We start from the raw sequence: 15516 nt of genomic DNA on the forward strand, positions 1-15516 counted from the left end.
CCTGCCAGTGTCATTTTTACAGTAACAGTGCATATTTATAGCACTGATTACTGCAGTAATGTCACTGGTACCCCCAAAAGTGTCAAAAATGTCAGTCAAGGGTCCGATCTGTCCGCCGCAATGTCGCAGTCCCGCAAAAAAAATCGCAGATCGCCGCCATTACTCGTTAAAAAAAAAAAACACCAAAAATTATATAAATCGTTCCCTTAGTTAGTAAACGCAATCACTTTTGCGCAAACCAATCAAAATACGCTTATTGCGATTTTTTTTACCAAACATAGGTAGCAGAAAACAAATTGGCCAAAAATTTTAAAAAAATTAGATTTTTACATCTTTTTTGGGGGGAATTTCATATAAAAAAATGTTAAAAATATTGTTATTTTTTCAAAACAAACGCTCTTTTTTTGTTTATAGCGCAAAAAGTAAAAATCGCACAGGTGATCAAATACCACCAAAATAAAGCTCTGTTTGTGGGAAAAAAAGGACGTAAATTTTGTTTGGGTACAGCGTCGCACGACCGCGCAATTGTCAGTTAAAGTCGCACAGTGCCGAATCGCAAAAAGTGGCCCAGACGTAAGACAGCAAAATTCTCTAGTAGTAAAGTGGTTAACCGCTAGTTAAAGAGTACAGTGTTGCCAAACTACCAGATTGAAATTTACTAACACAACATCCAAAATTTACTGGTACATCCAAACTTTTACTGGCATTTGGAAAAGTTACAAAATTACAGTTTTAAAGTGATTGTAAAGTCTTTTTTTTTTTTTAAAAAATTAAAAAAACAACAAACATGTTATACTTACCTCCTTTTTGCAGTTGGATTTGCACAGAGCAGCCCGGATCCACCTCTTCTCGGGTCCCTCTTTGCAGCTCCTGGCTCCTCCCTTCAGTTGAGTGCCCCCACTGCAAGCAGCTTGCTATGGGGGCACCCGACATAAGCTGCAGCTCCTCTCTCTCCCAGTTGGCTGACTGACTTTGATTGACAGCCGTGGTAGCCAATGGCGCCGCTGCTTTGCCTCAGCCAATCAGGAGGGAGAGTCCCGGATACAAAACCTTCTGACTTTACAACTTCTTTAAATGCAAATTTCAGTATTTAGGCTACAAATAAGTACAATATACAGTTAGCAATGTGATTTAAGGTAGATATTAAGGCAAAAAGTTACATTTCTTATTTTATTTTTGATGTAGTAAGTAAGTATAGCTCAGGGACAGGACTCAGGAGGGCAAGAAATTAGAATAGGAAGGCACACACTTACAATTGACTCACTCACAGAGACACTGGCAGCATTGTGCAGCAGTACAGATAATGATGATAACTCACTGACATGACACATCCCCTCCTAAGTCACAATGACAGCCTTTCTCCATGCCAGGTGGTCCTTTTAGTCCAGTCCAAACAGCACTGAGAGTCCCGCTTTCGGCTTGCCTTGCTCCCATCCCGCAGACCCGCACACCCACACACAAGGCTCTGCCCGAGCTGCTCGGCTCACTTGCACCATGACTTCACACTCAGGCACCACCTCTGCCCCCCGCAGCCGGAACACACTGTAGCAGGCACTCAGATGGTCTTAGTCAGCTCCGGACCAGAACTGTGCATGCACATTTCTGATCGGCCGCTTGACAACTACTTATCTAATGCTGTTCGTAAACAGCGCTGGGAAATACAGGGCCATCAATCAGCCATTAATAGATGTATCCTGGTATATAAGGGGTTAAAGAGTCAGTAAACCCAAAATGGATATTTAATTGTTTGGTAGATTCTGGAGAGTTTTATGGTCAACAGAAGGCTTGTAACTGTGCCCCCCCCCCCCCTCCTCCCTGATGGCCCCCCCAGTGTGGCTTTTATGGGGGTTTTTCCAACTCTACTTATGGAAAGTCTTTAGGTCAATCATAAGATGCCACAGGTTTCCATACCTCTTGGCCTGTTCTTCTCTCAAGAGCCCTCAGCCCTAATGCAAGCAGTTTGATGGCTCTTGGGAGGAGGTATGCAAATATTACAATTCCTTGATGGATGGACATCAGTTTGGAGGAGTAGGCCTGTACTTCTATACAGACCACCCTAGGTAACACCCACTTGTGATGCTGGGCCTGCAAGAACTAAAGTCCAATAAATGAAAGGTGGGGGCCAGGGACAGTAATGTTGGGAGGGAGGAGCTAAATTATGCTGGCTTTTCTGCAGCCAGGAAATTAGGTAGGCTTTATCTGGCTTGCTGTAGCTTCTAAAGCATATTGCAAAAAGCTCACAGCATGCAGATCAGAGTAGTCAATTTCATTACAGGAAAGGAGCCTGTACAACTATGGAGGCTGAAGGGAAGGCTGAAGGTCAGATTTAATAAGCAGAGAAAACAGTTTTAGATCAAATTCTAACTGACCTCTGCAGCTGCAAGTTTTGTGGAGTAGGTCATTCTCAAAGATTGAACATAGACTTTGAAATTGGGTTTCAGTACCTGATGTTTGTTTGCATTAAAAGGTTGGCAGGCTGTCAGAAAAAAGGACTCAACTTACAGTTAATATGTGTCCCTTGTGCTGATTTCTCTTCTTTTAAGGGAAATCTTTCTCCATCCCCCCACCGCCTTATTCATCTATTGTGGTGGGAGTTACTACAACTAAAAGGCTGTCAGAAAAGCTCATCTAGAGAGCTCAACAATGCCTGCCCTTTCCTGCCAGATCTGCCAATTATAGAGGTTGCACTACAGCTCCTATGAAAGACACAGGATCTATATATGGGGGAAAGGTGGATGATTGGTAGCTATACCTAATTGTATTATCAGAGATTACAGAGGGGGGTAGGATGGCAGACGATTTCTCCGAAAAGAAAATGAATCAGCCCAAGGAACACATCATATTAACTCATATCAACTGTACGTTATGTCCCTGGTTATGTATGTATTGAGAATAAAGCTGTTCCTCCACCCAAATGTAAGGTGGTATCAAATCCCTACTAGTATTTAATAGAATACTTAGGGAAAAAAAGAGGGGTTGGGACTTTCCAATACCAGAAGAAATACTGAAAACATGAGGTATTTAGCTAAAAGTTCAATATTTTATTGAAGCAACATTAAAAAAGTCCCTGAGACAGTGGGGGCATAGAGGTATATCATAAAACAATTCAATGCAACAACATAAACATGATATAATAGCTAAGACTCTATATGGTGCAAACTTGAAGGAGTACAAATGCAGATGAAAATAGATACACAGAGAGGATAATCCCAATGCGTTTCAATTTTAAAAGTCTTTTTCAGAGGGTTAACATCTGTTGATTGCTTAGGAGGATCTCTGAAATACATACACTATGTTACCAAAAGTATTGGGACACCTGCCTTTACACACTTATGAACTTTAATGGCACCCTAGTCTTTAACCGTAGTCTTAATAGTAGTAATAGTGTCATACTCCTAGTCTGTAGGGTTCAGTATTGAGTTGCCCCACCCTTTGCAGCTTTAACAGCTTCAACTCTTCCAGGAAGGGTGTCCACAAGGTTTAGGAGTGTGTCTGTGGGAATGTTTGACCTTCTTCCGGAAACGCATTTGTGCACTGGTCCAAATCATTTGGTGGAGAGAGGACTATGGTGTGGGGTTGCTTTTCAGGGGGATAGGCTTGGCCCCTTAGTTCCAGTGAAGGGAACTCTTAAAGGTGTCAGCATACCAAGATATTTTGGACAATTTCATGCTCCCAACTTTGTGGGAACAGTTTAGGGATGGCCCCTTCCTGTTCCAACATGACTGCACACCAGTGCACAAAGCAAGGTCCATAAAGACATGGATGAGCGATTTTGGGGTGGAGGAACTTGACTGGCCTGCATAGAGTCCTGACCTCAACCCGATAGAACACCATTGAGAGGAGGTAGAGCGGAGACTGCGAGCCTGGCCTCTCGTCCAACATCAGAGCCTAACCTCACAAATGCACTTCTAAAAGAATGGTCAAACGTTTGCATAGACACACTCCTAAACCTTGTGGACAACCTTCCCAGTAGAGATTATGTTTTTATAGCTGCAAAGGGTGGGGCAACTCAATATTGAACCCTATGGACTAAGACTGGGATGCAATTAAAGTTCATGTGCATGTAAAGGCAGGCACCCCAATACTTTTGGTAATATAGTGTATATGTATCAATATATATGGCCATACATTAGAAAAACAAAAAAACACAAAAAATAAAAAAATTAGATTTTTGTTTTTCTAATGTATGGCTATGTATATTGATATATATATGTATTCCAGAGATCCTCCTAGACAATCAACAGATGCTAAGCCTCTGATTAAGACTTTTAAAGTTGAAACGCGTTGGAATTCTCCTCTCTGTGCATCTTTTTTTATCTGCATTTGTACTCTTTCAAGCTTGCCCCATATAGTCTTAGCTATTATATTATGTTTATGTAGTTGCATTAAACTGTTTTATGATACACCAATATCTCCCCGCTGTCTCAGGGACTTTTTTTAATATTGCTTCAATAAAATATTATCCATTTACTGATATACCTCATATTTTAAGTATTCCCTCTTTATTGGAAAGTCCCAACCCATCTTCTTTTCCTCTTTGTGGGTTTCTATTCAATTATATATTTATTGATTTTATCTAAATTTAGGCCTTCATTTCTCCACAATGCTTGCAGTTACAGAGGTCAGTAAAGGGTTGTCTTAAAGCTCTTTTACTGATGTTTAATAAGATGTAAATATGTTAATGTTAATATTTTGGGCACATTTGAACTTTAGAGAGCACACAATGAAGAACATTAAACTGGCTACATGACATAACATTTTGTAAATTCTGTTGTTCAGTCAAATTCTATTTTATATTGGCTTATCTAACCTTTATGTTTGTCCCTGTTCAGGGTTCCCTTTAGTGCCTACATCAATTCATGCTTTTGCAAGGACAAAGTACTTTAATGACAAGTAAGTAATAACATATTGTTGTCAGTTTTAGCTACATTATTACAGTACACATACTGACTAATGTCCGTCAAAGTAGAGGGCTGCATTGGGTGCGGGCTCCCGCGGGACCCGCGGGTCCCGCAGCAAATCTCACGGGTGCGGGCGATTTTTCCATTGCTGCGGGCGGGTGCGGGGGGGTGCGGGCGGGTGCGGGCGGTCAGGAACATTTGCGGGAGACCCGCGGGGAAATCTATGATGTAAGGACTCACTGTACTTGTGCATGCTCTCCCCGCAGCTACGGTTCCTTCCTTCCCCAGCGCAGCCAATAACCAACGCTGATACAGTGCCAGACCAAACCATTACACAGGAAAAGGAGGGGGGCAAAGAAGAAATGTCTTCCCTGACCTCGCTCCGCCAGCTCTCGTTACTCTTCTAGGGGGATGGTACATGACTGTCAGTGTACCATACCCCGAGAAGAGTAATGAGAGCTGGCGGAGCGAGGTCTGGGAAGACTTTTCTTCTTTGCCCCCCCTCCTTTTTCTGTGTAATGGTTTGGTCTGGCACTGTATCAGGCATTGTATGAGGTTATTGGCTGGGGAAGGAAGGAACTATACAGTAGCTGCGGGGAGAGCATGTCTGTAATGGTTTGGTCTGGCACTGTATCAGGCAATGTTGTATGATGTGGTTATTGGCTGCGGAAGGAGAAAGAGGAACCATAGCTGCAGGGAGAGCATGATGAGCCTCTAACTCTAAGACCTCTTTTCAGCTTCATTATACAGCATTATAAGATAAGGGCTTTGACTGCAGATAAGGGCCAGCACTGGGACAAAAAGTTTGCGGGAGTGGACACAAACATTGTGGGTACGGGCGGGATTGGACACAAACATTGCGGGTGCGGGCGGGTGTGGAACACATAGGTTGCGGGTGCGGGCGGTCCTGGTCATACATTCAGCGGGTGCGGGTTTAAGAAAACAGGCCCGCGCAGGGCTCTACCTCAAAGTTCAAATCAAGCCATATCGTTTTCTAAAACACTCGGCATTATAAACACTTCACATGTTTTTTTAAATACAATATTGATTTAATTTCTCTCTCCCTTCGCTTCCTCCCTCCACTGCCGATATCTTACTGCCATTTCCTGTCTTCATACATGTACTGCACCAACTGTCGCACATCATTTCCTAGGGCAGGTCTCATAACGGTGTCCTAGGGCAATGTGTGTTGGCATGGCTGTTTGTAGTCTCCATGTGCATAGTTTGCGACAGCATGACAACACAGGAGCAGAATTAGGAGACAGGGACAGAGAGTTGTCATCTATGACAGGAAACACCTCCACAAAAACATTCATGGCAAGATTACCAAGTACTGTATTAATTTTATGTAAGTGGCAGGTTTGAAAATATTGAAAATTAGTCTGAAGTTACATTAACATGGTAAAGCAAAAGCTTTTAACTATAGGGGTTCACATATACTTTAACCTTTCACAATCTCTAGCAGTTTTGGCCTGGAACAGTGTTCTCCATACTGCAGCCCTTTGCTCACATTTATTCGCCCTTTGGAGAACTATTCCTCCAACTGATATGAGGCACCATTCCCTCCACTGACACCAACAGTAAGGCATAATTAATTCCATTGACACCAATGACAGGGCACTATTCCTCCCACTGACACCAACAATGGAGCACTATTCTTCCCATTGACACAAACAATGGGGCATTGTTTTTTCACAGAAAACAAGGATAGGCCATTATTCTTCCCACTAACAACAACAATTGGGCACTATTCCTCTCACTGACACCAATGATGGAGCACTATTCCTTCCACTGACACCAACAATGGGGCACTATTCCTTCCACTGGTATAAAAGATGGAACACTATTCCACCCACTGACACCAGTGGTGGGGCACTATTCCTCTTCCTACTGACCACATGCGCTATATAATTTTTTTACTCCCACTGACATTGTTTACTTCCACTGACGGTGGCACATTTTCTACTCCCACTGGCCACCGGGCCCCCTAAAGTATGAAGGACAGTAAACTGGCCACTGTTTAGAAAGTTTGGAGACACCTGGTCTACAGGAAGGCAACCCCCACCCCCAGGCAATTATGATAAGTTCTGCCTCCCAAGGAAAAATCACAAGATGTAAGGCAGTTGTATTAGTTCCCTTGGTCAAAAATGTTGACGGTCTAGTGGATATGTTATTATTGAGTCATGGAAATTGTTTGGATAGATGTCCTTTTCAGACTATCCATTAGGTTGTCTTAAAAGCAAGGTAGGGGTTCAAAAAAAGTAAGTGGAAATCTCCAAAATAGGGTTACAGACAGTAACCAAAACCCGAAAGAGGTTCTAAACTTTCACACTCTACTGGAAATGTACTTTAATTTCTGTTAACAAGATCTTCCTGGCTGAAGTTCAGTATTTTTCAGTATTATTGTGCTTTTGCCTCGAAAGAGAAAACCTAATCAGCTCGTCCACAGCAAAAAAAAAAATTAAATAAAATGGAATTACCCATAACTGAACTTTCCAACTCCAAAGAATGAGGGACTTGATTGCTTTCATACATCACTTACATGACAATATGGACCACTTGAATCATTTACATGAGATCTTCACAATTTAAAGTTGACCTGATGTAGAGATAGTAACTTAACAGAATTCCTGGAAAGTAATTTCTCCATTCCCTCTGGGTGTCTGGAACTATCACCCTTTCATCTTCCTCCTGATCTCTCCTACCCCATTCATCTCATTTCAACCTCTTTCTTTATGATCTTTTCTTTTTCATGTCTCCCTCTGCATGCCTATGCCTTTCCCTTCAATGCAGCCTGTCCGCCAGACAGGACAACAGCACCATAGTGCCCACCAACTCTTAATAAATCTTTCACTATCAGTGTTATACAAGACACAGACACCAGAACAGTCCCATTGATCCTTTCTATTACATTGTTTTGTGGCATAACATACATGGAGTCTACTATGACTTGACATCTTTACTTATGTTCTGAGTGAGGAATGTGTTTTCCTTTGGACTGTTTCTGGTATTTCTTTTTTCTATAAACTCTAATAAAGCCTTGTTAAAAAAAAAAAAAAAACATAATCTGTCTAGCTTTGTTTTCAAATCTACAAAAATAGTATCCTTTACTTGCAAAGCTGCCACCAAACAGGATCCCTCCGTAGAGTGATGTGCTCCGGCTTCCAAAAGTTTGCTAGAGTTTGAGTGAGACACCTGTAAGGGCAGCTCTCTCTCCTTTCGAGAACAGCAGCATTGGCCTAATTGCCCTAGAATACTTCCCTAGTGTGGAGGATTTTGAGGAATCCAGTGCTTCCTGATTCAAGCGGTGCTGCTTTGCCTGGCCAGGAGTTGGGAAAGCAGAGAGCCTGTAATGTTAAGAGCCCCCTAAGAATGGCATCCCAGGGGTACTCATTGTATCACTATGGATTTGGAACCCCACTAGGCCACAACACAAATTCTGTTTTCTGCACAATGCCTCAATAATGGGCTAGGCCTTTTAGTCAAGACTGGGGCAATATATGTTGCCAGGCCGTAAGGCAGGGGTGTCAAACTAAATTTAATCGCGGGCCGCATCAGCATTATGGTTGTCCTCAAAGGGCCGGTTATATCTGTAAGATTAGATGTCCAGAGCCCCCCGCACCCTCTTACACCCTTACATAAGATGTCAGGAGCCCCCCCACCATCATAAGTCAAGAGTCACCAACTCTTCCTTACATCACAATGCACCCCCCTACCTTGTTCTACTGCCAGGAAAAATAAGGTGGATCTGGGAAGAAAAAAGTGCAAGGTCTGTGGAAGGACCAGAGGAGGGCTGAAGTCAGCTTCCAGAGACTGCTGAATGCTGAGACCAGGGGAGGCAGAGACAAGGTGGTGTTGCGGCTGCACAGAGAGGTAGGAAGAGTTCTGCCCTCCTCTCTGCTGCAGACTGCTGAGAAGGGGGGGGGGGGCAAAGACCAACCTTTCTGCAGCAGCACAGAGAAGCGCAGGATTTGGCAAAGGAGTTCTGTCCTCTCTTCTGACGGCTACTGAGACAAAGTGGGGGCAGAGACTGTGGGAGAGGTGGGAGGGCCACATGAAATGGCCTGGAGGGCCGTCTTCGGCCCGCGGGCCTTGTGTTTGACACCTGTGCTGTAAGGTTAGCCATTGCATCTACACTGGTACCTTTTATTTAATTTTTTTCTTATTTATTTTTCTCTTCAGGTGTGTGTCACCTGCACTTGTATGTGTGTGTTTTTTTACTTCAATTATAGGGTGTGGGCTTTCGGGCCTACCCGGATGTATAGGGGAGGATAAATGGCCCTTAGGTTCCTTCCTCCCCTGTTTTTTTGGGGGGAGGGGTTTCTCTTTGAGCGACCACCTTACCTAGTACTAGTTGGTCGGCCTTGGCTGATCATGAGGAGGTTTCGCAAATGGCTAAGCTTAATTGATGTTCAGCTGAGCTGAACATTTGGCTGCAGTGGGAAGAAGTAAAACATTTAGTGGTGGTATTACTACAGCTTTCTGCTCAGGGCTCCTTGTTGCTAGTGATCTGGCGGTTGCCAGCATCCTAGCAACCAGTAACATATCCCTAAATGGCCCACTTAGCTGTCCGCTGTCAGCTGGGGATTCCCGTCTAACAACTGAATGTAAACAAATGGGTACAAACAGCGTGAGATCCTCCCCAAAGTTCATACCAGGAGGAACCTCACGAAAACAAGCAAAAATAGCATGAAAGCCCCCCCTTGACATCCATACCAAAACCTCATGAAGGATTAGGGTCTGGTACAAATGAAGATAATCTCTGGCTGTATACAGTAGTTTTGCATTTTTAGTGTTGCCCTTTAAGCATTTTTAAAATCACTGCTCCTAACCAAACAATTTTTTAATAATTTCTTTCGGACCCCTTTTACTCTTGGCGGAGTGCATCTGCGATCCGCTTGTTTAGCAGGAGATCTCTCCACTGATCCGTGCTGAGCAGGTAGCCACAGACACAGACCACTCTCCTCTATGGGCGGCCGAATGCAAATGGACTGCCTATCCGTTTACACCCAACTTCTATCTGATCCAATCTGCTGGACAGAAGGGGTACTTTTTGGCGGATCAGATGGGATGTAGGCCGCTCCATAGAGAAGGTCCTGAAAAACAGACAGGCGGACCCGATCCGAAACGTCCATGTGTCTTTTGCTTTGATACATGTTCCTCAGGGCAGTGCCCAGAACCCACCCCCCCTCCACAAACCCTTTTTTTTGACAACTGCTTTCCTGTTAGCCTAGAAAATGGCCACTATTGGTTTCTAAGATGATCTCCCATTGGTTTCAGCGGGGGTTGGCTCATCACTAGTGAAGAGGGTATGAAGTATACAGTGCCTTGCGAAAGTATTCGGCCCCCTTGAACTTTGCGACCTTTTGCCACATTTCAGGCTTCAAACATAAAGATATAAAACTGTCATTTTTTGGGAAGAATCAACAACAAGTGGGACAGAATCATGAAGTGGAACGAAATTTATTGGATATTTCAAACTTTTTTAACAAATAAAAAACTGAAAAATTGGGCGTGCAAAATTATTCAATCCCCTTAAGTTAATACTTTGTAGCGCCACCTTTTGCTGCGATTACAGCTGTAAGTCGCTTGTGGTATGTCTCTATCAGTTTTGCACATCGAGAGACTGAAATTTTTGCCCATTCCTCCTTGCAAAACAGCTCGAGCTCAGTGAGGTTGGATGGAGAGCGTTTGTGAACAGCAGTTTTCAGTTCTTTCCACAGATTCTCAATTGGATTCAGGTCTGGACTTTGACTTGGCCATTCTAACACCTGGATATGTTTATTTGTGAACCATTCCATTGTAGATTTTGCTTTATGTTTTGGATCATTGTCTTGTTGGAAGACAAATCTTCGTCCCAGTCTCAGGTCTTTTGCAGACTCCATCAGGTTTTCTTCCAGAATGGTCCTGTATTTGGCTCCATCCATCTTCCCATCAATTTTAACCATCTTCCCTTTCCCTGTCAGTGCTGAAGAAAAGCAGGCCCAAACCATGATGCTGCTTTCACCATGTATGACAGTGGGGATGGTGTGTTCAGGGTGATGAGCTGTGTTGCTTTTACGACAAACATAATGTTTTGCATTGTTGCCAAAAAGTTTGATTTTGGTTTCATCTGACCAGAGCACCTTCTTCCACATGATTGGTGTGTCTCCCAGGTGGCTTGTGGCAAACTTTAAACGACACTTTTTATGGATATCATTAAGAAATGGCTTTCTTCTTACCACTCTTCCATAAAGGCCAGATTTGTGCAGTATACGACTGATTGTTGTCCTATGGACAGAGTCTGCCACCTCAGCTGTAGATCTCTGCAGTTCATCCAGAGTGATCATGGGCCTCTTGGCTGCATCTCTGATCAGTCTTCTCCTTGTATGAGCTGAAAGTTTAGAGGGACGGCCAGGTCTTCGTAGATTTGCAGTGGTCTGATACTCCTTCCATTTCAATATTATCACTTGCACAGTGCTCCTTGGGAATGTTTAAAGCTTGGGAAATCTTTTTGTATCCAAATCTGGTTTTAAACTTCTCCACAACAGTATCTAGGACCTGCCTGGTGTGTTCCTTGTTCTTCATGATGCTCTCTGCGCTTTAAACTGACCTCTGAGACTATCACAGTGCAGGTGCATTTATACGGAGACTTGATTACACACAGGTGGATTCTATTTATCATCATTAGTCATTTAGGTCAACATTGGATCATTCAGAGATCCTCACTGAACTTCTGGAGAGAGTTTGCTGCACTGAAAGTAAAGGGGCTGAATAATTTTGCACGCCCAATTTTTCAGTTTTTTATTTGTTAAAAAAGTTTGAAATATCCAATAAATTTCGTTCCACTTCATGGTTGTGTCCCACTTGTTGTTGATTCTTCACAAAAAATTACAGTTTTATATCTTTATGTTTGAAGCCTGAAATGTGGCAAAAGGTCGCAAAGTTCAAGGGGGCCGAATACTTTCGCAAGGCACTGTATATAAAAATAATTCTGTGCAGCTATTCTACAGGTTACATCTGATCCTTCTGGTTGCATACAGCTTTCTCCAAACAATTTAGCTTGGAAAGATGTTTAAGAAAAGAGAAATAAAGACATTTAGAAACACAACGATTGTTGGCTGTGAGTGAAAGAAAATATGTTTTTAATTTATGATATTTATACAACTATAAACCCAGTATGGTTGATTGGGTATACACATGCTGATACGTGGAAAAAACAACAACATTGGAACATGCACTGTAATGCTGGAGGAACAGCTACAAAAACTTTCTACAACTGAAAAAATATTTGCAAAAAAATGTAATAAAGTCTGGATCAGATTTACCCTAAATCTATGTGTTTTTCTTCAGCTGTTGGATGAGCGTGGAGACACATTTATTATACATCGTTCATGGTCCAATCATGGCTGCATTAGTGGTAAGAATATATTTTCATTTTCTATAGAGCAAAATACATAAACATTCTGTGTATAGTAGAACATTTATAAAAAGTGGACGAATATGGACAAATTTTCATGCCTAGGCACATATATTGAGCCATTCACTGGCCTTTCAGACTAAGGACCCTTTTCACTTGTTGTAGTGTACATTTCACATATGGTTACATTCATCCCTATGAAGGATGCTTTTTCTGGAAAAACATGCAGCAAATGGCAACTCAGTCTACTCAAGAATCAGCTGTGAATCTTTATTATAGTGAATAATCTGCCTTTTAAAACCAGCAAATGTTTCAAAGCCTGCTGGGGAATTTAACATTGGAAAGTACTGTGATTGCTGCAAATGTTACAGAGTCCTGGATTTAGCCCTAAAGAATGGGAAACTTGGATGCAAGATGGACAGTGTGATTTGATGGAGTGAATACAGATTTAAATTTGACCTATAGTTGCTAAGCGTCCTTTATTTTATGCCCATGAATTTGGAATTTTTTCCTGAAATCTCCATTTTTACATTATTCAGTAAAAAAAAAAAAATCATTGTCTAATTTAGCAGAAAACATTTAAACATAACGGCCAAAAGATTGTGGACACCTGTTCATCACATCTATATAAAATATTTTATTATCCTATTCAGAAAACATGGTCATTAGTGTAGTTGCCTCTCTTGTGGCTGTAGCAGCCTCCACTCTTCTAGGGAGGCTTTACACATGATTTTGTAGTGCATCTTTGGGAATTTGTGTCCATTCAGCCACAAGAACATTTGTGAGGTCAGGCAGTGTATTGGATGAGAAGACACTTGAGTTTCTCCACAGCAACAAAAAAAGAGACCGCTGATACAACCTTAGTTGTACAGCAAATATTGGCGGACTTTAAAGGCACATACTGGACAGGCAAAATTATTTGGTTAAAAACATGTATGTTTTATTAAAGACGTATTAAAAATTAATCAAAAAAGAAAGACATGTGTACATATTTGACATATTAAAATCCAAACTCTCTGTGGAGAAGGGATCTCCATATAGATTTTAAATTGGATATACAGACATTATGCGTAGTTCATAGCAAACGGTAAGTATTGTGATATTGGTCTGGACAGGTCGACGTGTTTCTCCTTAGCTTCTTCTGGACCTCAGACGTTTAAACACTTTCTTAGCAAAATAAACAGATTATATAATTAGTAATCAACAGAGGCGTAACTAGAACCTTCAGGGCCCTGGTGCAAGAAACCATGAAGGGCCCCCCCCGAACCCCTGGCAGGGGCCCTTCCCTTCAAGCCCGGGGCTCTTCCCACTGATCCTGGGGCCCTTTACTCTTTTTGCGGGGCCCTTTATTATGGTCCCACAGCGGGTCCCTTTCACAAGTTTTGCAGTGGGCCCCCTTCCTGCCATCTTGGGGCCCCCCCTTACGGCGGTAAAATGCCAGGGCCTGGTTGCAAGTGTGACCTTTATGATCCTGGAAGTACTCCCACTGGTGTCAGTAGTTTTCATTTTTTGGTATTTTAATTGTATTATTTTTTTATCATTTTAATGATTACATATTTACCCCTTCCTGGTTCTCTATTGTAACACATCCCCTGCAGCAGCCGGCAGGAGAGGGGAGGGATCACAGTGGGGGGGGGGGAAGGGAGCACACAGGGGCCCAGGGACAGCAGAACACAAGTGAACTGGATAGGAGGAGTGGCGGGGGCAGCATACAGAGGATCCATCTCCTCCATTTTCTTTCTGCAGCTACAGGAGGAAAAAGGACAGTGATTTCTCTACATGCTGCCCCCGCCGCCCCTCCTATCCAATGCCGGGCCCCCTGGAGCATTGGGCCCGGATGCAATTGCAACCCCTGCAACCCCTGTAGTTACGCCCATGGTAATCAATGTACATTTATCAGGTATTTTTATATTCTTACATTTATTCATATAGCGGCTTGCAAAGATTAAATGCATTAACCAACCTCCTGTGGTGCAAAGAACTGCATAATCCGTGGCAAATCAGCAATCAATAGGAGCCATAAAAGGCGGAGAAAACGGGGGGGAAGAAATCCCAACCCACCTATATTGTGGAACAATAAAAAATGTATAACCTCTCAAGCATATTTTTTAGGGGCTATTATCTCAGTTAGATATTTATCCTCTGGTTACCTATGGTTCCAAAATAGTCATGTATCGAGGACGGCAGCGCGGCGGATAACACAGTCGGCAGAGGGTTAACGCCTTAATGAAAAAAGTATATATATATACATATGAATCAAACAAAGGAGTAAGGCCTTGAGTTAATAATTATTTTTCATATTTGCATTTACCTTGTGAGCTGTCAAGATTGAAGTTCACAGCTCAGAAAATTATCCTATTTCTCTAGTGCCATAGAGGAGGAACACTACCGATATTCTATATTCTCCACAGCAAATTCATCAAACCATGTCTTTATGGAGCTGGCTTTGTACACAGGGCACACAGTCATGCTGGAACAGAAAAGGGTCTTCTCCAAACTGTTATCCCAATGTTGGAAGTTCACAATTGTTTAAAATGTCTTTGTATGTTGTAGAACTGTACTTGTCACTGGAAACACCTAAACTCTATAATTTGGAGGGGTAGCCACATACGTTTAGCTATATAGATAGGTGTGGTGGTCAAATGTGCACATACTCTTGGCCATATAGTGTTTCATCGAATGACTGTTTACTACAGATTTGGTTACATGAGTTATTTTAGGACTTTCTTTTTTTGCAACCAAGAAGTGATGTAATTTGTTACTAAGTATATTACTAATTAGTAAACAGCTGTGAGTTAAAGGGAATCCTTCATGAGAGAATCATGGAGCTTGCCATTGCTAAGTTCTCCGTTGAGATTGCTAGTTCCCTGGCTGTCATGTAGACAGAATTTATCTTGATCATCCAGCATTGTATAGGTGTAAAGTTCCAACCACAATTGAGGTCTAAAGAAATCTTCAACCTCTAGCAGGTACGTATATCCTCATGCATTTAATGTCCTAAACCCTTACTGGACTTTCTGACCCATAAAACACAAAACGCTCCAATAAAGTTTGTTTCTCCACAAGACCCGTGTATTCACTGTTAATCTTCATTAACCATCATCGTGTGTATTTTAAAAAAAAAAACGTATATAGTGTAGTATATTTAATAAAACGTAAGCACCAATATTGTGCTCACATGTGTAAGTGAGAGCACGCCATTAATCATTAATTGAC

General features: G+C 42.2%; 1 protein-coding gene across 3 annotated transcripts in view; it reads left to right on the top strand.

Annotated features, from left to right (window-relative positions):
- CALCR (calcitonin receptor) overlaps window positions 1-15516 on the top strand; it is a 490211-nt gene that overhangs the window by 415988 nt on the left and 58707 nt on the right. For all 3 annotated transcript variants that reach the window (XR_014225284.1, XR_014225285.1, XM_082258039.1), the window contains exons 9-10: window positions 4833-4893; window positions 12234-12300. Coding sequence is in view for 1 of the 3 variants with exons in the window: in XM_082258039.1 (XP_082114165.1) it covers window positions 4833-4893; window positions 12234-12300 (128 nt within the window). In the remaining 2 variants the exon portion in view is untranslated. The remainder of the gene's footprint in view (window positions 1-4832; window positions 4894-12233; window positions 12301-15516) is intronic.

Source organism: Pelophylax lessonae, assembly GCF_965119305.1.
Source record: "Pelophylax lessonae genome assembly, chromosome: 5".
NCBI classification, from domain to species: Eukaryota; Metazoa; Chordata; class Amphibia; order Anura; family Ranidae; genus Pelophylax; species Pelophylax lessonae.